Genomic DNA, 25,193 nt, shown 5'->3' with positions numbered 1-25,193 from the left:
GAATTTAACACAATCCCATTTTTCATATGCTAGAAAATATCCAGATGATGATGAAGCAGCTTGTCATCATTCTTTACCTCAGCTCCTAAGTCTGAGTGCAATATACAAAAATTTAAATGATGTAAAATACTTCATTCATATTGCTAATCCTCATTCTATTTTGATCTTTTTTTCATCTCTGTTCATCTGTAGAATGTAGGTTTTTGGGAGAGAAGCTCGTTTTTGTTCTATGTTTGGGGTTGTAATATATATTGGGATGGCTTGAACTGAAGTTTGTTCAGAGTCGTTGCTTTTTTATCTAAAAGTTGTTGTTTGGGCGGAAATTGAGGGAGTTTATTGATTGAAGTGAGAGTATTTTAGCTCCAGAAGGACTGTCACATACCAGGGCACAAGCATGGCACCCTAATTTGTGGCTTTACCTTTACTGGAGGGTGTTATTGCTACAGGGATGTGATAAAAGTGACTTACTACAGTACTCTGTTGGTGAAGCTACAAGCTTGACACTGGAACATTTCTGGAAGGGGGTTGTAAAGAAAAATATCCTGAGGATTTTTTGTGTGTGTGCCTGATAAAAAGAATTCAAGTGGTGGTAGGATTCTCTGTGTCCATTCTGATCTACACAGTTTTTGCCCAAGGCCATGGAGCATCTTCCTAGAGTGATCTGTGGAAAGTGTAGAATTTAAAGAATGTATTAATTAAGCTTGAGAGTTTGAATGTCTCAAAGATGAGTCATGTGCCTACCTGTTTGAAAGGGTTCAGGATCAGGAAAGCACAGAGGCCATCTTATCCATTGCCATGATGGACCATGATAACTGAGGCAATATCCAGTTTACAGATTCTGAGATTTCTGAGAAAGTAGAGACTAATTTCTGGGCTAAAAGGTCACCTGTTCATTTCATTGCAAATGGACCCATCATCGGTTAAGATACATGCTACTAGGTAATTCTAGGATAGCCTGTGTTTCAAAAATGGCTTCACTGAGTTTAGCAGAGATTAGACATGTTTTTTGGGCCTTATTTTCCTCAGAAGAGAGCTTCCTGCTTTGAGTTGGAAAGAAAAGCCCATGGAATTATGTTCTCAGTAGTACATAGAATATACTGAATAGTTATAATAAAAATAGGCACTGTTAGGTGCTTTGTAAGAGATCTTTTTCTTTTAAATGGAATACAAGCAGCTCCAAGTCAAGTGAGTTCTATTAAGCAAGCCAGTCATTAGTAACTGCAATGCAGATATTTTGAGTTGTATTGGAAATAGTTTTTAATGTGTAAACAACCTTACGACGATGGCTTTCAGATGGCTTGCAAGGCTTGATCCTAAGAGTGTTTAGGACCTACTGTCTCTTGGGTCCTGTTTGAATAAAAATACAGCAATGAGTTCACAATTTAGAACTGAATAGATCTTTGGCTGATTTGCAGCTCTGTGTCTTTTCACAATAAAAACCACCCTGGTCTGCTTGCCACATAAATATATTGCTTAAGATAGCTTTTTAAGATAGCTTCCTTTTCTCTCTGCTTTAAAGATCTACTTAAGACCTCTTTGCTAAGATGTGGCATACTATGCTGGCAGGCTGTAATTTGCTCCATTAACCAAGATGAAAGATCACATCAGTCTTTGGGATATCAGTTTAGAAAATGATCCTGAAAACTCCTTGTCAGGAGGACAGTAAATCCTTTTCTGTTTCTAAAGGTTACACTGAGGGAAAGACAGATAATAGTAACTAAGCTAATGATTAGTACTACTGAATATTTTAGGAAAATGTAAGTGCTTTGAAATTAAAGAATTCTAACGTACTTATGTAAGCAAGAGAAGTTTGTATAATTTACTTAAGAATTTAATGTGTTCTCTTTCCTTAGGAGTTTCAGAGACGCTGCAATACTCTCATATCATTAATAGAAAAAGAAAATATGGAAATTGAAGAAAAGGAAAGAGCTGAAAAGAAGAAAAGAGGAGCAAAAGTTACAGCAGTATGTTTATCAGCACTTACTTTACTTCCAGTGGGGTAGAATTCAATTAGAGAGTTTTTTTAGAAATTGTTAAAGAGAATTGTAGGCACTGATTGCATTAGTAGAAACCATTAGGTGGGAGTTTAAACTGAAGTATTTGTCTGTTCACAGCTCTCCTAGATTTGCTCAGGTAGGTATTCCCAATGCATAGTGTTTGGTGGCATTCTCTCTTTTTTTTTTTTTTTTTTGACATGTTTTTGTTTTAAGTAGCAGAGGAAGACTCAGTTTCAGAAAGTTGCACTGCCTACTTTCTGCCTACTTATGTACATCACATATTGCTTCAGTTTCTTCTCAGAGATATTTTTCTTCCCCTACATAGTAGTTGCTGGAAGCAGAAATGAAAGTGCTTCTTTTATTTTGAAGGGTTGTCATCTTTAGAACAGAATTGTGTGTAAGTCAAGGTCCTGGTCTTTTCACCCAATTCATGGTATGTGTGGTGCCTGCACCACTGAGACCATGTATTGATTTTAAAGCTATAAAAAGGGTAGGAGAATTAAGTCTAATCAGGGATTAATGTTTGCCTTTCCATTATGTCCTATGAAGGTGAACTGAAATCCAGAATGCATTGGGGTTGTACATTACCTTTTGAATAGTTAGTTACGTTGTTTTTTTATTTTTTTAATAATGCCACCATCTTGTTAAATTTATACTTTTTTCACTTTAGTCACAGAAGAGAAAAGCAGATTTGGCTGCTGAGAACTCTGGAAAAAAAGATGCTAAGAAAGTGAAGTCGTGAACCTGAAAACTGAACGCTAAATATTAAACTGCCACTTTCTTCACTCCATCTATGTGTACTAATTGCCAACTTCTTTGTATTCATGGTACTCTTCCCCAAGTCCCACGCTTTAATTTTGCAAATTTTGTATCCTTTACAACACCCTTCTTTACCTAAAATGTGTAGCTTTATATCTTATGCATTCCAGTATTTTTGGGTACTGTATTTTGTGAGTTTCATGTCTTTGGCAAAATTCACTCAGTCCTTGGTTTTATATGTTTTATATGCTGCTGCTTTGAAAGAAAACCTAGATTCTATAGCTGTATTATTGTTGTTTCATATTTTAAATTTATATGGCTGTTGGAAAATAAATGGATTTAATTATTTGAAGAGAAATATACTTCACCTTTGTTTTCCCTACCCTCTCCCCATTTTCTGCATAGCTACATTTAGAGAGAATGTTAAGGTTTGTCTAATTGTGCCTTCATCATCAATCAGATTTTTTTCGGAGGAGTACTTAGACAGGATCAGGAGCATGACAGAACAAAATCTGATTAGACTGACATCCTTGTTTGCTCTCTGCATTAAATGGATGTATTCTCTGAAATGTTCAGAAGGAAACCCAGCAAATGCACATGTATTTGTTTTTCTGTATCAGTGATTTCTGCTGGGCTACAGGCTTAAACACAGGGTGAGGTGTTTTTCGGAATGGCCTCTAGATGAAAACTTTTCTATGCCTCGTAAAAGGAAGTAGTCAGCTCACACCTTCTGGTTGTTTAAGTAGCAAACAAAATAATTACCTTTCTGGTTGGTAGGCTCCTCAGCTCTGCTGCCTTATGCTGAAAGATCTTCATTGCTCTAATTATCTCTGCTAAAGTTCTTCTTTTACCTTTTACTTTTTATTCAACATGTCAGTCAGAAGCAATGGGGATATGTTATGGAGTGCTCCTTTTTAGTATTTCTATTTTAATGAAGGGATGAAAGTGTTGGATGTATGATTTTTTGACTTAGCAAGAATGGCCTTTATTAAGCAGGTTCACAGTTCCTGCTCACTTTGGAGTCTCTGCCTTTTCCAGATCAGTAAAACAGTGACTGTGACATCTGATGTTTTGCTTTAATGTTCTGTCTCTGATCTGGTGTTTAGTACAGACCTTGCTACAGTGGGACATGCCCTCATAATGTCTAGATTAATGCAGTGTGCTTTACATGGTACTTCCCTTGAAGACTACTTGTAAACTTCTTCTAGTGCAGTTTGCTTCCTTCAGTGCTTTGAGGTGTTTTGGGATAAAGAAACCTCTTTACTCTTCGTATTTTGTGCTTTGCATTGGCTACCTTTTTCTGTGTTTGTAAAATACAGGACTTTATAAAATAAAGTTCTTGAGCTCTGCCCATATTCTTCTATGTCATTTAAAATATATTGGTATGTCTTTGAAATTTTCTGGGATTAGTATCTCTTAAGTTTGATGAGGAATTTCCAGGTTTTTTCATAGTGTATGTTAAAGGTTTGGGGCAAAACAGGTGTCATGATTGATGTAGCATTTCAAAAGATAATTCAAAAGATTAGATTCTGTATTTTGGAATGTAGCTTTTGTCCAGGGACCATGTTAATTATTTAACTGGCTTATATTTGTAAGACTTGGTATTCATCTGTTGAACTTCATCTGATGAGTTGAGAGGTACATCTGATAATGATGGGGCACAACTTCCAGGCAGGAGATTGGTCATAGGAGTCAGTGCATGCTTTTAAATGAGTGTGCAACCCAGGTGGGTTAGGTGTGCTCAGGAAAGAAGGATGTCTCCTCAGAATGTAGTTCTGGTATTGGAGCAGTTAATATCCTGCATTATCCTTGGGAGGATATCCCATGTATTTATGGCAAAAGGCTGTTCAGATACATGCATATATAACCACAAATCCCTGGAGCATTGCTATTAATAGAGAGAGGAAGATGCCTTATTTACGTTTGCATTTTGGCTTGTGTGCCACTCACTAAGTTTATGGCCTGAAATGGTAAGAACAAGTTAAAAGAGATGGGGAAAAAAAAGCTGAAAAAGCCAATTGAAATGTTCATAGAATTACATGGCTAGGTCTAGAGCTTATTCTATTGCTCCTATTTAGCATTGTATGAATATTTTAATGTTTTAAGTCTTGAAATAAATGTATTCTGGTTTTGTTTATTGTAGATTAGCTTTGACTTGCATGTTTTTGTGTATCCAGTTTCTCTGTCTTGCAAAGTGTATGGAAAGTCTTAAAATGGTAATATCTCAACATGTTGTTTTATGCAGATTTCTTGAGTTAACTACTTGAGTTAATGTTCATTCTTCTCAATGACATGATACACAGACCATATAGCAAAAGGTCATGCAATTGTTCTTTCAGATATCCTTTTATCAGACAGCTTCTCTGAAGAATGATAGATTCTCCCAGGAACTATCTGTTACCTCTTGCAGTCTGTAGTCCTTAGTTAAACTGAATGTGTTGTTGAACAGTCCTTGAGAGCCTTTAGACACCATAAACCAGTTCCTAGTGGGTTGAGCCTTCCCATCCATCATGTCCTACAATGATAACTAAGGAAAATTACTAACAGCTGCTGGTCAGGATTAAAGGAAAAGGGATCTTTCTTTTCCCTTTTTTATTCTTCCAGTTGCATATACCCACACAGTGTGTGCCTAGCAGTATCTTAAATTATATGCTGCTGTGACTCAAAATTAGGTGACAGAAATGAAAGAATCTTCCTACTTTTAACTGCTATTTTCATAGGCAAGGAACACTGTTTGTAAGAGCTTAGTAAGCACTGAATGTTATGTGATAGTTTGGGCCTTTAGGCAATTTTAGAGTTGTCAAAAATGCTGCAAGATAAAACATTTTGAAAATTAATTTAGTTCCTTTTCAATGGACAAGTAAAATTTGGTAGTGTGAACATCAGGCTTGAAGAAAGTCACCCAGCACCTTTGACTAACCAGGCAGTGCTTGTAACATCCTGGGAGAGGTCACAGCAATTGTGGTGGTTTGCTTTTCACATATTCATAATTTCCAACTCTTAGTTCTTTTATTTGTGAGTTATGTTAGTGATGACACCGAAAAGTAATGCTGCTAACCACCTTCATTGTATTTAATTTCAGTTTGTTACTATGACAGAGAAGAAATGAACTTTGTTCTTGCTGGTAATATTAGACCATCTTTAGATGCTTTTTTTTTTTTTTTTTCACTAATGGTGTTACTATACTAAAACATTAAGAGTTTTTTTTCTTGTAGATTAGCATTGCTTCTTTGATTTAGTGCTAATGCTGGTTAGGGTTTTAAAAAAATGCAGCTATCACTCTTTGAGATGATGAGCAAGGAGTACAGTGTACAGAAATTAACCAGAATCTTTCTAAGTGCCTGGTGGTGATGCTGAACTGATCTTTGGTTCTCTATATTCTTCATATATATTTTTAGCTTTGTAGCTATATGAAGGATATATAACAGCAAAAATTAGTTTGGCATCAATAAAGATAAATAAAGGAAGATAATGAAGGAAGTAACTGTTGTGCAGTGCCTACAGTTCCTGCTGTGTGCTGCTGTGTTAGAGGTCTCCCTACATGCCTCCTGCCCACGTTCAGTAGGGGGATTAAGTACTTCCAGTGATGAAAAATAAATGCCAAAGCATTACAGGTTGAAATAAAAAAGATGGAATTTTGCAGTCAATGTCAGTTTATGTGAATGCAAAATGATGAGGTTGGTGCACACATTGGCACTTGTGATGCTGGAAGGGATTGATCACCAATTGTAGTTCTGATCAGACTAAAGAGAGGTTGGCAGTTGTTACATTTTACTTAATTTTATCTGGTCCACACATTTATCTTAAAGCATGTATGTAAATGTGTTCGTGGCTCATAGTTCTAGTGTTTGATATGTTCTTTTTCTGAAAGACTTAAAGTTGAACTTAGTTTGCATATTTTGAAATGTAATGTACTCTTTAATTGCATTTGCATGGTGTCCATCCTTTCATGAGAAAAGGAGTAATATTTGCTGCCTCAAAGCCGTGTCAGTGTTGTGATGTTAAAATAACTTCTGAACTTTTTCAATCTGGGATTTGTTTCTTAAGTTATACTTATAAGAAAATAAAAGTTAATATGAACATGATGTCTTCTTGTCATTCTGGTACACGGGGGTCTGTTACTTGGATACTTTCAAGACAGTTTGATTTGGTTTTTTTGCTCGTGTGCCTGCCATAATCTTCAGGCCATGGTGGCTGAATGTAAGGGGGGTGTGTGGCTGTTACACATCTGCTTTCAAATTATAGTTTCTTGTCATCTAAAACTATACTAGTAGTGTCTATGTTTTTGTGACAGCCTTGCCTGTGTTGTCTCATAGTACAGTGTTACACAATGTATGTTGATCTTATATTAGAGTGTATTGCTGGTTCCCTTTTATTTTATACCTCTGCTATGTTCCTAAAATGAAATACTTCAGACCTTAAGTCCAGCTGACACAATGGTAGGAGCCATGAGTTTTGTTTTTGTAGTTGATCACTAGATCAACTTGCTAGCCTTGCTAGATACTGTGCTTGGAGAGGTGCATGCCCTAAATGAATGCTTCGTTTCCTACCTTTTTTCCCTCTGAATAACCTGAAAAAAAAAAAAAAAGACAGACTGGAGGACCAGTTTCTCTGGTGTTGGTTGGTAGCAATTCTGTCTGCTCTACAGTGAATTTTTGATAGACCTCACTCTTTTTCAGGTGAGACACCTAGACCAGGATGGAGGAGCTGGCAAAAGACATGGTAGTACCTTATCTGGTCCTCAGTGGCAGCCAAAGCAATTTTTGGGTTCACTACAAGAGCTATGGTTCTTTCAGCTTTGCTTCCTGTCAGGCTTAGCAGGATTCCATAACTAGTTTCTACTTCTTGCATATTCTCACAGATGGTTTATGAGAACAAAGTCTACTGTTTCCAGGATTTTCTTAGAAGCAGCACCTGCTAACCCTCCTGGAGGAGGTGCTCTGTTCATACAACAGAACTTTCTGATGGGAACGGTGATCCTGTCTGCAGAGCTACTCAGTGGCTGTGAAGTTTGGTGTTGACACAGGATGATCGTTCTCATGCACTCTGTTTTGGGGCAGGTCAGGCTGTAGACAGATTTGTGGCAACTTCTTGCTGTAAGAAGACAGACTGAAAAGTCATCTTCATTTATATTCTCATTTATTAATTATGTAGACAATGCTGAAGGCCTCAAAATATTAAATACCACCCATCAGCTTGGTAAATGACATTTGTTATGTGTTTTAGTTTTTTAGTTTAACAGGTAGATATTACTCTAGAGATGACTTTACATTGAGGGTTTAGAGTCCAGTAAGGCTTGTGTTACTTCTGTTTCCTTAAAACTGTAGAGCTTTCATTTTCTTAAAATCACTTGATTTTCTACATGCCTTGATTTTCATGTCTTTGTTCCTGGAGGGCTGTTGGTCAGGATTTGTTGTTGTTGTTGTTGTTTTAATTGACTTAGAAGGGTGTTTAGCTGGGAGTATAACCTGGGTGAAAGTGTGGGATGATGTTCCCTTCAGGGCCCCTGATGCTACAGGACTGTTTTAGCCTAGGGAGTGGTGCAAGCAGTTTGTTCCTTGCCTAGTCTGCCCCACCTCCCCTTACCTTCAGTCAGTTCTTCTCAAAAAACCTCAACCTCACGTGGCTTTGTGCTTGCTTAATTTCTGCTCTGGGTGGCTGGTAAAGTCTGTCCCTCTCTGTTGGGAGATGCCTGGTCCTTAAGCTGAACAAGACCATTTATTAGCTTGGAAGCCTTGAGTGCCCTGTAGGATTACACAAATGTGGATTGTTGTTTTCATTCAGTGTCCTGTACCCTGGCACAAAGGGAGCTGTGGCTTGTCTGACGTTCCCTTCTGCTCCGTGGTCCATGTGAGACTGCCTTTGGTTACCGTCCTGGCTGGAGGCTGCAAACCCAGGCACTTGTTACTGTGCTGTGGAGAGTCTGCCTGTCCTCTGGACGCCCTAATTGAACCATCCTGGAGCCTGATGCTTAGCTGTGCTGCTAAACAGTGCTCACGAGGCTGGAAAATGGAGGAGAGACAAGAAGTTGCCAGTTGTTACTATGACCTGGTTGAAATTCTGCCTGTTGTTGGTATGGAAGGGTGGTGAAGTCAGGAGCAGGAAGATGGACAGGTATGTGATGCGCTCTTTGTTGGGACTAAGCCTTTTCTTCTAGGCCTTATTTCAAATCCTGCTGGGTCACTTGACATCATGGGTATTTTCATATGGAAGTTCCTTGGAAAGCTGTCCAAACTAACAGATGGGGTGTCTTGGCACAGTGCCCAGTCCCTGTGCAAAGTCTGCTCTCACAGCAGGCTCCCTATCCAACATTTGAAACGGGGAGCAAAAAGGCTGAATCCTGGAAAAAATTGCCTGTGTTAGGCAGGGGTGAGAGCTGGGTTGGGAAAATCTGTGTGTAATTAATTGCAAATTGATGGCTAAATGTATCTATTTTTATGGCTATTAAGTGGAAATTGAAAGTAAAGCCACTGTAACTTGCTGCTGAGCGAGTGGACTTAGGAAGGCACTGGAACTGTCCGTGTGCCTCGTGTGGAGTGCAGTTTGTGAAGGCACTGTTGGCTGGGCTTTGTTTCTCTCTGGCTCTCCTGCCTTCAGTGCTCCCATGTTGTTACCCGTTTAGACCCCAGGTAGTGGTGTTGGATCTGAAAGGAGGAAATGGGAAGATGGGGAAGCTCCATTCATTGTGAACAAGGCCAGTGGAGTGTCAATACTGAGGTGCTCTATGCAATTCCTTTGTGTCTGTGTTGACAGGGCTATAGTCCAGCTGTCTCCTCAGAGTTGCCATTCCTTTCCAAACATACACACAAACTGCCTGGCTGGCTGGTTTAGTTGCCATATAGGTGGTGATTTCAGGAGGTCTTCCCATCAAGAAGTTGCATTATGTTAAACTTAAAAGGCCTCTAGCAAAGTTTAAACTGAACTATAGCTAATGTGGCACTCGATGTGATGCTCAGAGCCAGCCAGCAAGGTCTGTGTTGGCTTTGTATTAGAGCACATTCAGTGACTGCTCAAAGGCAGGCATGGCTGCACCACAAAAAGCAGGACTTTTCTTCATGCACTTACTGTTAAAATTTATGTCTTCTCTACACACATCTCTGAAATAGTTTTACTTATTTGTGTTACAAAGGATTGATTAATGTTACGTGACTGAACATGTGGAAGAGGTACAAGAAATTTCTTTTTCTTAAGTGTCAGCCTTGGAGACTCAGCATTTTCTTTCAGTATTCAAAAAGAAATTTAATTTTAGCTTTTTGTGATACTCACTGGTAATTAACTGCTCCATGTACTGCATCTTATTATGCTACGGACCTGAAGATTTTCTGTTGGAAACGAAAATCAATTTCAAGAAATTCAGTTGTTGCCATCTTATTAGGTTATGGTACTCAATGTAAATTAAAGTTTTGAATTTGTCATTGATCAATAGATGTAATTATTGATTTGGGATGTATGAGCTAAAAAGTGAATAAATAAGTTTTTGTCTTTGTTTTTATAACATGAAAACATGTCGAAGTTTATCGAGCTGCAAGTTGCTTTCACTTACAAGTGAACCTGAGGCAGAATCAGAAATACAAGAGTAATGTTAGTCCATTTATTTCTTGGGTGCTACAGAATTTTCTTCAACTGCTGGCTGTCAGGCATCCTGGTTTAAAAGTTTGTTTAGAAGCCTAGGGTACAAGGATTTGTTGTCTGTCTGATCCCAGGTCCCAGTGCCCATCCATGAGTACTATACACAGGCAGACCCATCACCCTTCAGAAATCAATGTCCCTGCCCAGAAGGCTCCTTGCAGTGTTCGGTGTATCTGGAGGTAGGAGGAAAGTCTTCCTCACTGGAAGAAACTAAAAGTAACACGGAGCTAATAGCACTGTATTGACACACCCCATGAAAATCAGGACTATCTTCTGGATTGAAATGAAACTATTGATTGCCCTGTAACTCGCTCCCGGAGTTTGGAGTTGATGTGCCATTCCTGTCTCAGAACTAGATGTTCTGGTGTGGGCCAGATGAAGCAATTTGGGAAGGCTGTCACTCCAAGCCTGCCTGCGTGTGCAGGAGAGCTGAGAGGAGGCTCCTTGGTACTTAGTGCAGCAGGATGAGTGTTTTTAACACAGCCTTGCTCAGACTCTGGTAGTGGATTATGTACCTTGGTTGTCAGAGTTGCTCTTGGTTAAACAAAGGTGCCTAAAACCTGAGATCAGCAACATTGCCAGTTTCTCTGCATTAATAAATTATTTTTAATTTAAAGGGATTTGAGGGCTTTGTTTAAGGGTTGCTATAGAAATGTTTTTCTTATCAGAAATTAGTACTAAAAGTTAGTAATCAGCAATAAAAGTTGAGAAAAAACCAATATTTTCAGTGCTTTCATGATCTTAGGCTGTTGCTTTTAAAAATAGAGAGGAAAAAAATCAAGAAGAGTTGATTGAGGACATAGTTCACTTGATCAAATGGATACAGACCCCAGCTGGCAGGAAACTGATTAAAATAAAAGACAATTTCATTCATTGGAATGAAATAAAAATCAGTGTTTTGGAGTTGGATTGACTCTTAAAACCTGAGACCCCCTGGGAAAGTCCTTGGCTTCTGTGTCGGTTCTTTATTGTCCTGCTGCTGTCAGAGGTGGTTGTGTGCAGTTTCCTGATGCCGGACAGACTCTTTACTGGTGTGAGTGTTGAGTAGAACTTCACAGAGAACCCATGATTTTACTTTTAAATGTGGTGACACAGTCCAGATCACTTTGTCTGTGCTGGTGGACTAGTGCCTAGGTTCGCTGAAACTGTGGATACAGACAGATACCAAGTCTGGCTTGGATTTTCTGTACTTTCCAATAGTTTCTTTGATCAAATTCAGCAGGATTTCTCTGGTGTGGCTGTAGAGAATTGAGCTTATGATGTCTAGGTATTATATCAAAATTGATGTAGGACTGACAGTTCTTTTTCCAAGTGTGAGGTCTCATGTTCACCTGAGCTGGGTAAAACCACCAAGAAGCAGCAGAGTACATCTGTGCTCATACACTATGGACGTGGGCATCCATGGCAATGGCAAGGAACTGGGTAAGAATGAAATGGTGTAACTGCAGCTTGCTGGGGGCCCTGGCTGTGTCTGCAGGATTTGTGTCAGGCAATGCAGGCCAGCAGCAGCCTGGGGCTCTGAGCTGGGACACTGCCATGCTGTTCTGTCTCCCCTCTGGGACTGCAGCAAGCTCCTTTCTCTGCAGACTCTCTGTTGTGTCCTCTGCTAAGGTCTGTTTATGCTGTGTATTTACTTTAGGATGAATATTTATCTCTGGGTTATGGTAGCACTAAGTGATTTAGGCTATGATCTTGGGTAGGGTCTCAAGGTGCTGCTGTAATATTAATAAGAGCCTCGTAATAAGATTCAATGTCTACAGTTCTTTCCAATTCGTGGCTGTTCTGAGGAGTTCACAGTATCAGGGCCTTAGCTATATAAAAATAATTAATTGATTTGCTTTCTACTGAATAAATGACATGCCGTTGGAATGATTAATGAATAAGAAATCATGAGTGTCACTGGCACACAAATGGAAATCATCATTCCCTTAAAATTTTTTTTCTAGTTGGTTTTAAATTTCCCTTGGGAATTACAGTTTCACTAATTCAACAAAACCACCTGATAAATAACTCATCATTTTTTATAGATGCCCATTAAATAAATCTATATTGAAGTACCAAGAAATGCACTTGAAGAAACATTGCTGCAGATAATGAGAAAATTGCAGACGTATTTTATACCTCTTCCAAAAATCAAAAGGTCTCATAAATACAGTCTGTAAAAATGTCTGTGGAAGAGTTAACATAACTGTACAAGCAATAAGCCTGACCTTTCAGTGTAATTTATTTTAGATTTGCTCAATCCTTTTTTATTAAAACTAGCACATCTGAAGCAGAATTAAATCCTATTACACCAGCTCTGTGATTGTATCACTTTTCTCTGCCATGGCACACTTTATTAAAAATTACTTTGTTTCATATTGGTTAACGCAATCAGGGGAGTAAATGAAGTTTTGTGGTCTTTAGAAAAGAAAGAAGTGTGTGGTTTCTATCCTTGAGAGCAGTGTAAATTGCTGTGAGGATCAGCTGAGTTCCAGCCCTGCAAAAATCAATTCAGGTATTTCCTCTGGGGATAACACCTGGGTTCCCATCCTGTCCAGTGTCTGCACTGATCGAGGGACCAGGTTACACAGGACCAGCTGCATTAGATGTTTTTGTTTTAGCAAACATATTCCTGTAAACAAATACCACATCTTATTTCTGCCTCCTCCACAGTTCTGTGTTCTAGTGCAAGATCACCAGTTACCACCAGTGCAGCCTATTCCTGTTTCTGTAGCCTGAGATGGCTCAGATGCACCTTTGATCTGAACAAGGATATGTGTTCATAGGCATCCCCTGCCTCTGTTTCATCCTCTTTCAGAGAAGTGGTACCATGCTGGTGTTGGTGTTCCAGCAGCCAGCAGCTATGAAGTGCTCCTGTATTTTCTGTCCTTGTGTGGGTTTTATCTGTGTGCTTTTTCCCCCTCAATTTTCTGCAGTGCAGCACTGAGTTGGATTGCAAGGAAGGGATTTAGATGGAACCATTTTTTTTTTTCTGGTTTAAAGTCTGTCTAGTGCTTTTTAACTGACCAGGATCTACAGCACTTTGGAGTATTTACTGCTCCTATTTAATGGGCTGTTTACAATTTCAGGACCAACCTCAGTAGCCTTATGGAGCATATTTCCATGCTGATGACATGTTTACAGTGAATAATAAGAACTGACACATTTTGTGTCCACGGGTTAATGCCCCCCAAATCAGGTGCTATAAATTGTTGTGGGTGGGTAGCTGGTGCAAGAACCTGTTTTTATTTTATAGAGCATCATAGTGAGATCTGGCAAACTAGTGAATTTCTTGCTTCCTCTACTCATTGCAGGCAAAGTGCAAGGTTGCCTTTTCCTTCCCCTCTCCTATCTCATGTGCATAGGCTGGGGGGAAGATGTATGGCTAGAACTATCCTGAAAGGGTGCACTTTGTGTGAGAAGGTGACCAGAACAGCCTTAGAGCAGCTCTTGATCCTTTGAGGATCACACTGGTATCTGCAGCGTGGGTTTAGGAGGCCCTGGGGCTGGGAGGATGCAGCAGCCTCTGCGTTCCCTCTCCAGGGCGTCCCCTTCCCGCAGAGCACCGTGCTCAGCACAGGGACTGTCTGCAGTGCTCTCATTGCTGCTGTGGCTCTGCTGAGGCTGGCAGAGCAGCCTTCCTGGCAGCACTCCTCCCTGAAACAAAGGTCTCAAGTTTTGGCCTTTAAAACAGCGTTTCAGCCTTTGCTTTTAAAATACATTAAGTGTGTTACGTCACAGGAGTGAAAGTAACTCATTATGCATATCAGGTAGGGAATGAGGTCTCTGGGCAATATTATGGTGGTGTGGCATTACATAAAGGAAAAATGGCTTATTGCTTAATTCCATTTGTCCACAGCAGACCTTTCCAGGTGCAATGTGTTTCATCTGGTGCTTCTGGAAATGCTCCAAACCTGCAGTCTCCTAGGCTTTGGGACTCTATATATTTCTTTTAGGGAAAGCAACATATCTGCAAATAGGAAGAAAAGGAGAAACTTCTGGAGGAGAGCAGCCTACTCATCTCTGAATCAGATCTGAGTTTTTACTGGTTCTTTTGGATTATAAGTGCTGCCTTCTGCATTCACTTGGAACAATTCTAATTCTGGTGACAAGCAATGAGCTAATAAGCCCCAGTGTCAAGAAATCCTTTTGTTACTGAACAGCTACTTTACAGCCAGTTCAAGAACAGACTTTCCTTTATGGAAGGGAAACTCAGGAGGGTTCACTGCTCACTGCACTTGCCCAGTCCTTGGCCTCACCACTAAGACAGTCAGTAGTGTTAACTTGAAGTGAAGGCACAACAACAAAACTCATTTCACACAGACCATTGAACACCATACCCTAAAATATCTTCTGCCCCTACCTCTGGATGGAACCTGAACCAGTGACTTGGAGGTGACATGCTCTCCTGCAATCTTCTGGAGCCTTCAGTGTTTGTGTTCATCCCACAGAGCACTGGTTCTGTATCAAAAAGTAAATTAATCTGTCACTGAGACTAACCCTACTTGTCTCAGAAGTAAACACAATTTTCAAGTGTAGATGGGCTGTTTGAGATGATTTTTACATTTTGAGTCAGAATGTCAGAAAAAAAAGTCAATTAACCTGGTCTTGTACTGATAAGACTCTACAAATGACCTGCTTGGACACCTTGTCTGTTATGGAGTCTGTGACTGAGGAAGATTTTGTGAACACAGCTCAGTTTCAGTGCAGTTTCTGAGCAGACTATTAGACTGTGTCTCACTGCTGAGGGAGCCCATCTTCTGATGTCTCTGGACTGCACAGGAGGGGAAGCTGTTTATATATTCCTGTAGTTTATATCAAATGCCAGTGATGTGCATAAAAAATGATTAGTGAAATAAATACTCAGGTGTTGATGCTCTGGCAGGAGGTAGCCAAGGGAATTAACTGTATGCAAAAGGATTATTTAAGTTGAGAGCATCTACAGGAATAATTGATGCCAAATCTATCATTACCATTGATTTGGGCATAATTAGTTTGGATGAAAACAAAATACTGTCATCAAAAATAATAAATTGAAGTATAACAGGTAATTCAAGAGTCAGAAGCCTTCACCAAAGATGTCTGAGGAAGGTGTTTTGATCCTTCTATGATGATTATGTGACTTGATGCCCTGGCTTTGTCTGGTTTGTGCTATGGTTGCACACAGACTCTGTACTAAAAGAAAATTATCCTGGCTCTCTCAGCATTAGCAAGCGTGTTTGTTGTGTTGTATTTAGAGAGCTCTACAGTGAAACAACCTTTCTGTTCTGTTCCTATGCTGGGGATTTCATGTCTCCTTTATAACTCACTTTAAAATTGGCTTTTATTTCTGGATCTGCTACTAGCTTTTTAAGGCTCATGTAGCCACTCTTTCTTCTGAACTTTTGTAACTGGCTCTGAACAAACCTAAATTTCTTCATATTGCCCTTTCATTGGTACATATTTTGAACCTCTTTCCCTTTACCCAATGGACCAGGCTTTTCTTTGACTCTGTTCCCTGCTTGCCCTGCAGGTTTTTTGTCTTCTATAAAGGGAAGCCCAGTGCAGTCATGTGGTCCCCTAATCCCCTGAAGAAAAGGCTCACAGAGGGTGTGTGTTATAGACTCAGCTACAGTGAAATCACAGACTTTATTCTTTCTCATGTATTTAGTAACAGAAATCTCCAGTTCATAGCTCCTGCATCAGCCACAGTGCTGGTTACCCCACCAATGTTTTGATTGTCTGGTGAGCATCCAGTGAAGGCACCCCATGGTAGCTGGCTCTGTAGGATGTAAAGCAACCTTACAGGTGCTAAATTAATACCTACTCTTTTATTTTGCAAGGTTGAGGGGGATAAAGTGTCCGTGGTTAAAGTGTAGGAGAGTTGACAATGGACTGATGTGGTGAGGAGGGTGCAGCCTTCCCAGCTCACTGCAGAAATGGCTGAGGTGAATTGATGCCAGCAGCATGGCATCCTCATTCATGTCCTGATGGACACTGACACAAACTGAGCAGTCCAAGGAAGCAATAGAAAGGAGTTGCACCTGTGTGAAACTTGTGTGCAAGATGCTTGTTCACAGGGGAGTAAGAAGCGACAATATACTAGAAAACTGAATGGGACAATAAAGAATTTGAGAATTGCAAGGAAGAAGCAACTGAAAACAAATCTGTTCCAGGGTGTGAACTTCACTCTAACTATGTTCACTTTGCTTGAGGCTGTGTTTCCCCCTCAGTTTACCAGAATTTCCCATGTTTTCTGCAATGAGTCGCTGACCTTTCATTTAATAGTGAACACACTGAGCAAATGGCCCAATGCCTTCTGCTGAGCTGTGCCAGCTTATCCTGGTCCAAGACCTGCCTGTGCTGGCTTCAGGGGACAGGCTGGCTCCCTGCCAGCTGGCTGACTTGAGAGGTTCAAGAACCCTGTTCTAGGGGCAGATCCAGCATTTCAACAACAATATAGGAATGAGATGCACTGTGTGGGTGATCCTCACTTTCACCATCAGCCCATTAGTATGTCAGGTGAGTAACTGTGTGTAGCAAAAGTGTCCTTGTCACTGGCAGCATGACTTTCTGCCAGAGTCCTCCAGGAACAGGCTGAAAACACCTCTGGCACTGTGGAAAATGGTACATGGGGAAGGAAAGTGGCCAAAGGAGTGAGGACCATCCAACTGGACAGCCTCAGCTCTCCAAACATTCCAGTTCTGTGCATGAAAGGAAGTAAATGATTCCTACCCCTTCTACCAAGGTTTCTTCTCATGTTAGAAGGTCACCAATTATTTCTGAGTGATCAGCAGAATTTCTTCCAGGTTGCATAAATTTAATGTGGCCTTTTGTTCTGTTGTGTGGCTACTTCTTCCAAGGGGCATCTCTTTATTGTTGGAACAGATCATGGAGTCAGCACTGCTCCAAGGAAAGGGGAGGAGGAGGACTTGCTCAGACAGTCTGCCTGGGGTTTAGATAGCAAGAGGCCAAAAGAGATTGTTTATAGGCTGGCCTAGTAAATGAATTTAATCTATATAAACTCTTGATAGGGAGCTGGTTCCTCAGACACTAAGTGTCAGAGTAAAACCAGGTTAGATTTATGCTGATGGAGGACCTGGTTCAGATATATATTTCCTTTTTAATTTACATTTTGCTGTTTTCTGTTTCTGGGAAATGAATTAAGCAGAACTAAGGCCAATTAGGGAAAGTGTCTGTGTGAGGCTGGAGGAAAAACTACCTGGACAAATCTGGTAGTTCAAATTTGTAGCTGTATTGAATTTGAATTAGGCCTTTCAAATATCTTGGTTTAAACAAGCTGAAAAGGTAGGCTGGAGGAGCAGGACAGGGGGAAACTGACTTTTTCCTCTGCTGACATTCACTTTTGTACTGTACACATGGTCAGGCACTGGATGACATACCTGGATTTACTGGGAAGTCATCAATCCCAAGAGAAAAGAAAATTAGGGGTTAATACTGTCTTTACTCACATGTTGGTCAAGGCTTTTTACATGAGTATTAGAAGACAACCAGTGGTGGCTGTGAGGGGAAGAGACAACACACAAGTGAATTTGCTTCCCAAAGCTGGAAGGTATTTTTCTTCCTGTTAGGAAAGAACTTCGAGGAGGGCTGTGCATAGTGCTGCTGCCCGGTCCTCATGTACTGCAGGGGGCCCATGGTCCCACAAAGCCATTACTTTGGAGGGGGACTAGAAGGTAAAGATTTAAAATGAAAAGATTTTCTGAAATACAAACAATGTGGTTTACAATAAGAAAGTATAAATTAACTAAGGAGAAGAAGATAGCATCTGTTGAAAACAGATTAGTGAGGAGTGTGCCTGTGGATGCCTGGGTAGCTTTACCAAGTAGTCAATTAGAGTCAATTATCATCCTCAAACTCCTCGCCCTGTGTTTAGTATGCTTGCAGTGTGTCCAATTTAGCTTGTGCTGTTTCATAGGTTCACAATTTTCTCTCTGTGTCTGAAATGATCTAGCTGGAGACACCAGGAAAGTGCCAAGCTTTAAATATATGACAATTGTAATTCTTTTGACTGAAACCTGATTTGATTCAGTTGAAAATTACTTTAGTGTATTGGATTTACGGTTCATTTAACAAGTGCTGTAGCTGTCAATACATTAGTGTAAACCTGATGCAGGTGGTAATTTGGTTTCTAATGAGGTTCCCCAGCAGTATCCAACTATGAAAAATGGGACATTCTTCCTGGGAGCACAAAGTGCTCCTACCTGATGGCAGATGTTTTCCAGGGCTCTGCTACTTCACTTTCTGGGAAGAGAGTGGTATTAAATCTTGCTGTGGGCTTTAAAAGTGCTTTAAACTGATAAAATGTTAAAAGAACAGATTGGAAAGAATAAAAGATTGTTCTTTAGAAGTTTTGTTTTAATTATTGGTTTAAATTACAACTTTATCTCTTGCAGTCTTAATTGTGCAGTTGCAGCAGATGCAAAATTTCAGCCAGATTTAATGGAACTTTAAAGAGAAACCTTTTATTTTTATGTGACTCTGTGATCAGGTGTTCTCCTTACCTCTCTATTGCCTTCAAACTGCTTCACTGAATGATCCTTCTGGTGTGGTGTAGTATGGAAATAGGTGTAGTACAGAGAGGCCAGGAAAGAGAAGGCAGTGATGTCTCCCTATCCCCTGACCCTCCTCTTCCCTCTCTGGACATGAGATAAGTTTCAGAAAAGCAGCTGTAAAAAATATTGTACCCTTTCAAGGCAAAGTGTGCGGCCAAAAGCCTGTCAGGTCTCACAGTAGCTCTAAGTAGCCTTTTCCCTTTGGGAGAGACCCTTCTATGCTGGGCAGCCCACTGGCACACCTTCATTCAGCACTTGTGCTCAAAAAATGCTCTTGAAATTTTTATGTGCTGCCAGGTAGCTTTTGTTTCAGCATTAAGCTGATTTCCACAGGTTGAGACAGTGCTGATCAATATGAGGGTATTTGAGAGCCTGACCCCAGCAGACTGTGCAGGCTGAGTAAGGGTACAGATGATATGTTCAGTCTTACACAAAGCAGCCTTTCACCATCTCTTAATTCTCTCCACGTCTCAGCTGGAAATGCGACGCCTTTTGCTCCTCAATACTACTTAATTTCCTTCCTTTGCTGTTATTTAGCTGCTAAGTGCAGTGCTGCACTAGATAATGGAAGAAACTGTTCAGAATGAAATGGTGTGGCATTTTCTGCCCTTTTGTAAACTATATAAAATAAAAATGAACTTTTCTGCCCATTTCAGCCAAGGCACTGCTTGCTGTAGGGTGTTGGCTCTTTATTTTCCCCTGGATCATGGCTAACTCCAGCCATGTGTGTTAGGAGCACTGTTCACAGCCTGTGCAAAGACCAGAGTGTGGGGGACTGCTTGCCCACGGGCACAGTGAAAAGTGTCTCTCTGGGGTATGTCATCTCCAGAAGAAGGAAAGACAGTAAACTGAATTCACCACCTGCAGAAAGGTGGCTCAGGGGTTATGTGAGTGCTCAGTGCTTCAGTGTCTGTAAAGTGTCTGCAAAGACACTGCAGTCTGCAAATGCTGCTCTAGATGGGACCCCTTAGGAAAATTATTCCAAAGTACCTTTCAAACCAAACAATCCAATTCTCGGTATACTTGTTACTTCAGAATTAAAGCGACAAAAAATCATAATAAGCTTTTTTTTCCCTTGGGAATTAATAAGCCTCACTTGAATCAGGGGTACTTTTTAATTCTGAGTGAGAGTGCCCATATAAAGACTTAATGCAGTTTAATTGAGCTTTTCAATCTGTGTTTTTTAGATCTGCTTAGTTTCCTTAACAGTTCACTGGTCTAGGCAAATCTCAAGTTTTGTGTTCCTCTGCTTCAGAGAGAATTTCTCTTCTGAGGTACTGACTTGGAGGTTGGCAGACAACAGATGCCAAGCAGAATTTACAGGCAGGTCATGTGTGTTAGTTTAATTGTCTCATTTTGTAAATTAATGTTTAATGAATCCAGATATAATTAATAGTATGGACATACCCAACTGCTAATCTAAAATCAGAGAAACAACCTGTTGGAGTCTCAAAAGGTGGAGTCCACACCTCAGAACCTTTCTCAGCTCCCCTTTCCTGCCTGAGATGAAGGAGCAACCAACCTGTGCCAGAAGAACATGCCTGCCTGGGTCATATTTCCTGCAGGATTTGCAGCAAACAGAATCTTTCTACCACCACTGTGAGATATTTGTGTGGCCACCAGATAGCAGTAACACCTGCACAATGTTTTACAGCAGCCAGGACTTCAGCCTTTGGTGGTTTTGTGTCCTCATATGTTTGTTCCTAGCTCTGATCTTGTAGCACTGTGAAGGTGTGAGAGGGCAGAAGCACCAGCACCACCATCTCCTAACAATCTAAAATCAAATCAAGGTCAAAACAGTCATAGAATTAAAATACATAAATTCACGTGAAGTTATTTTTCTTGTCATCCTCTTTCTGCTTTCATAATTCCTGTTTTCTAGGCTTTTAGGAAGCCACAAATGAGTTGGTGGGTGTTTGCTCAGGCTGCTTTAATAATGGTGTGAGTCTGAGACAACCTCAGGTTTCCCAGGCTCTGGAAATTTAGCATAAAGAGCCTTGTTCATGTCTGAGATCTAGAAATGCTGCTTATTGCCTTCTGGTTCCTTTTATCATGCAGCTTGATGGAAATATTTTGTTTGTTTAAAAAAAATGTGTTTGTTAAAAGTTAATATTTTTTTCTTGTAAAGGCTCATCCACCCTGGTATTACATTAGCAGCTCTACTTTGTTCTTCTGTGAAGCAAGTTTCAGTTTACAGGTACATCTTCTTTCCATTCCACAGCTTAAAGGAAGTCGTCAAAAAAATCTTAAAACCTACTTAATGAAGCCTTTAAAATGCTCATCCTGCACTTTTGAGTGAAGAGCAATTTATATTTCATAAAAGTAGAAGCAGAGCTGCAAGCTGTAAGTAATTATCATATAATTAAATGTCTACTATGAAAGAAATGAAAACTCAGGCTTCTTGGGAGGTTTCCGTGACTGGTTTATGCAATCACAAATTAAATTACATTTCTTTACCTTATGAATGTTCTGCAGGTACATTAATCTAGTTTGGAGGTGCACCTTGGAGACTGCTAAGCTGTGTTAAAAGGGGAAGGGAGTTTATCAAACTGGTAAATTCCATGGGCCAAGAAGAAGAATGCATAAATATCTGCGATGGATTCTGTAAATGTGATTGTGCTTTTCTTGTCTTGGAACATTTGCAGCTAATAATGAAGAAAACCCTTATGTGAGTAGCAGTTTAAGTGAACAGTTGTGGTGTTAGATTGCTGAGTTCCAGTGGACATGTCTTTCTCTGCAGAAGAGAAAAATACTGTCCATTAGTTAAAAGTTTGGTGTGGAGTTTTGGTATCAGGCAACTTGGACAGAGGATTAACTCTTCATGTGTTTAAACTTCCTGTATGCTTAGCTAGGAATCCCCTTCTACCACCCAAAAGGGCAGTGAGTTTGTGGGGGGCACGTCTGCTGGAATGTTGAAGGAAGGAGCCTCAGTTCTGTATGTGAACACTTCCTGTCATTTCACGGGGGGCCAGCTCTACTTCTGTCAATGTTTATTGGAATGATGGCATTCACTGAAGAAAATGTCACAGTAAGACAAGTGATGAAGTAGGAGCACATCAACAGGTGCACTTTGTATTCTTGTATATTGTTGGCATTTTAGATGGTACGTGGTTGACTTTCACCTGAATGTGAAAAAAGCTGAATTATTTAAAGACAGGAAGCCCTGAGCTGGAGCTGTTCTTATTTAAGGAGCTGCTGCCATAACAGTCTGTCATGGCTTTTTGCAAAAATGAGGGAAGTATTTTCCTGAACTGATGGCAATTTCTGTTCGACTTGGCTTAAAGAACTGGAAGAGTGAATGTTGCATCATATTTTTGCAATGTATTTGGCTTGCACAAAATGCCTTACAGCAAAAGGACTGTTTTAGTCATGGCTCTCTGAGAAGCTCTGGTACCATGCTGCTAAAGGGGCTTCTCTTAGATCAAGTGTCTCTAGACCACAAGAATATAATTTTGATCTCCTCAAATGAAGATAAATTTCATGGTGCTTTCAGTGTACAGTACAGTCATGGTTAATAATCTCAATTCACAACTGTATGCAGTAGGGTGATGACAACATAATGGTATTCTTTATGGTGTGTCAAGGGGACATATAATTGGTGTTGGCTTTTCTTTCCCCTCTTTTTCCTAAGTTTAACTACTTTAACCTTGATTTCAAGTTCTATTTTTTCCTCACTGCATTTCTCCATTATACATTATTTCATTTGGTTACAGTCACTAGACTTTAACTGATCTGACATTAATTTTAAGGGCACAAATAACTTCATTAAAATAATGTCCTTCAGATAAGTGCATTTGGTATTGTGATTGTGAGTGGACTAAAGGAAATATGAAGCATCAACTCCTCTACATTAAGAATTTATTATGGGAACCAAACCTGGTAGAATACGTATTTGAAATGTTTATTTGTTAACTTTTAGAAGCTCAGTGTGTAGCCAGTGTTTAGCAGTCTCTTTTCCTATATGTGTTAATCAAAGATTTGTTTTATGTTTGCAGTCTCAATTATATGGAACACTGCTTTCTTAATATCACAGAATCATGGAATGGTTTGGGTTGGAAGGGATTTCAAAGATCCTCTAGTCCCACCCCTCTGCCATGGGCAGAGACACCTTCCACTAGACCAGGCTGCTCAGGGTCCCATCCAGCCTGGCTTTGAACACTTCCAGGGATGGGGCAGTCCCAGTTCCTCTGGACAACCTGTGCCAGGGCCTCACCTCCCCACAAGTCCAGAATAACTCCCTAGTTTCTAATGTACAACCACTCTCTTTCTGGTTTCCCTTCTGCCAGATTTTTCTCTTCTGTCTGTGCTGTGAGTGCTCCCAGAGCCCCAGTGTCACCGTGCCTGTGGCTGGAGGGGGATCATGCAAAGCTTCCTCAGGGACTGCAGGCTCACCTGGGCTTCCACGGCATCCTGGCAGCTTGTTTTGAGGTGTCCTGAACTGAAAAGTTATCCCAGATGTGCACTAACGCAACTGAAAGATTTTAGCTGAGTGATGATTTCTGCTTACCCTTCTCCGGGGCTGTCCTTAGCTCTTGGAAAGGCTTTTAGACTTTTTCATTAATCAGCCAGTTTGTAGGAGTGAAACACTTTGAGATAGTAATGGTCCAATGGGCCCCTGAACATGTGCGTGCTGCAGAGCACGTCCTGACATCCAGCATCACCCAGCAGTGATTCTACCTCATGCTGGAGGCTGGGGAGGGCCTGAACCAGAATTACAGCCTATTTTTCCTGTCTCCCCAGAGCCTCACAGCACATTTGATGAACACAGTGCACTGCTTTGGGGTGATGAGGCCACCTCCAGAGCAGCACTGTAAAATGAAGTATATAAATGCTGAGCTGCTGCAGATTAAAAAACATTTCCTAGAAAATAAAGTTAAAATTGAAGCTGACCCAAGTTAAAAAGCAATTTTCTGAGAATGTAAAGGCATAAAGGAAAGTGCTTTAGCATGATTTTAAGTGGGCCTCTGAATGTGGGAGATAGACAACAGGAATAAAAGGACGCACGCCGTGGTGGGGTGCTGCAGATGGAGAGACCCTAGAGTAACCTGCTAGAAGCAAATTTCAATTAAATGAGAATACTTCTTGCAACTATTAAATTCTGCCTCGATAAATGGATTTTAGAAGAATATATGTATTTTTTGAAACCATTAAGTCACTTGATAAGGTAGTAATAAATCTGTCAGAATTTCTGCTTTGACCAAAGCTTATCTGTAATACAGGATTCATTTCAATACCCAAAGCCATTTTGGGGTGGGAAACGACTTTCCCAGCTTTGGAATTAGATTTCTCTGCAATGGGTATTATGTTCTTGACCCCATATCATTGCCTTTGAGGAGCAGCAGTATTTAAAATCCACTGTAATGCAATAAGCTCAGCAGCTCAGTGTGTGCTGTGCTGTTATAAGGCAGCCCTGATGGTGGCCCTTGTTAAGGCACTGAACGTGTGTGAGGTAAACACAGGGCTTTCTCCAGGATAATTAATAATTTAATCTCTGTGAAGAAGAGGTTTCTCTTCATTTATCCCAACTACTCTTTGATTTTTCACTTCTGCCCATTTTAGCTGGCTTTCTCCCCTCCTCACCCACACTGGTTGCCTTTTATAATAAGCTCTTTCAGCGCAGACCAGATTTTATTTCTTTCAGATTGCAGTAAGCTTTTATTTCTTGTAAAAAATAATTGAAACTTACCGTAAAAGCCATTCTCTGATTGAACAGCATACCTTTCAAGAAAATGGCACGACAAAAGGCTGCCTGTGGCAGGTATGAAGTGACACCTGCTCTGCCATAACCAGGCCAGGCTCTGCAGACCAGGACTAACGTGTGAGTGTGTGTGCAAAGCTGCAGGAAATCCTGAGACAGATTCAGTGTAACCTGGGGACTCGGGGTAGGGAGATATTTCCATAGTTTATGTTTATCCTGTAACATGCAAGAGATTTAACAGTTCTAGCAGGTGCTGATTGCAAAGTCACTGACAAATACTTTGAATAAATATTTTCAAAGTATTTCCCTTGAAAAATTTAAATTGAGCTAACAATTCTTTTAGCACACAAAACTAAATTGGCTATGGCACTGTTAGTTGGCTTTAAGTATCACCTTTACCACTCCTGGTAGCTGGAACAGTTGTGCTTTTGTTTTACAATTGATATTTCAATGAAAACTTGTAAGGTACTGTAGGCATAAATATTTAATATCTTCCCTCCATGTTTCTTTATTGCTGAGCTTGATGATAAGTTAGTAATTCAGACTGAAATGCAGATAAAACAGCAATGTGAA

The 25,193-nt window shown here is 40.2% G+C and overlaps 1 protein-coding gene across 1 annotated transcript in view; it reads left to right on the top strand.

The window, feature by feature from the left end:
* SMARCA1 (SWI/SNF related, matrix associated, actin dependent regulator of chromatin, subfamily a, member 1) overlaps positions 1-6,783 on the top strand; it is a 33,368-nt gene extending 26,585 nt beyond the window's left edge. Inside the window, exons 23-24 of the mRNA XM_062502649.1 lie at positions 1,854-1,964; positions 2,668-6,783. Coding sequence (XP_062358633.1) covers positions 1,854-1,964; positions 2,668-2,739 — 183 coding nt within the window. The 3' untranslated portion in view covers positions 2,740-6,783. The remainder of the gene's footprint in view (positions 1-1,853; positions 1,965-2,667) is intronic.
* The last annotated feature ends 18,410 nt before the right edge of the window (positions 6,784-25,193 follow it).

The sequence above is a fragment of the Cinclus cinclus genome, chromosome 15 (assembly GCF_963662255.1).
Source record: "Cinclus cinclus chromosome 15, bCinCin1.1, whole genome shotgun sequence".
Taxonomy (NCBI): domain Eukaryota; kingdom Metazoa; phylum Chordata; class Aves; order Passeriformes; family Cinclidae; genus Cinclus; species Cinclus cinclus.
Note: the sequence above shows the minus strand (reverse complement) of the source record. Positions and strands in the feature narration are given on the sequence as shown.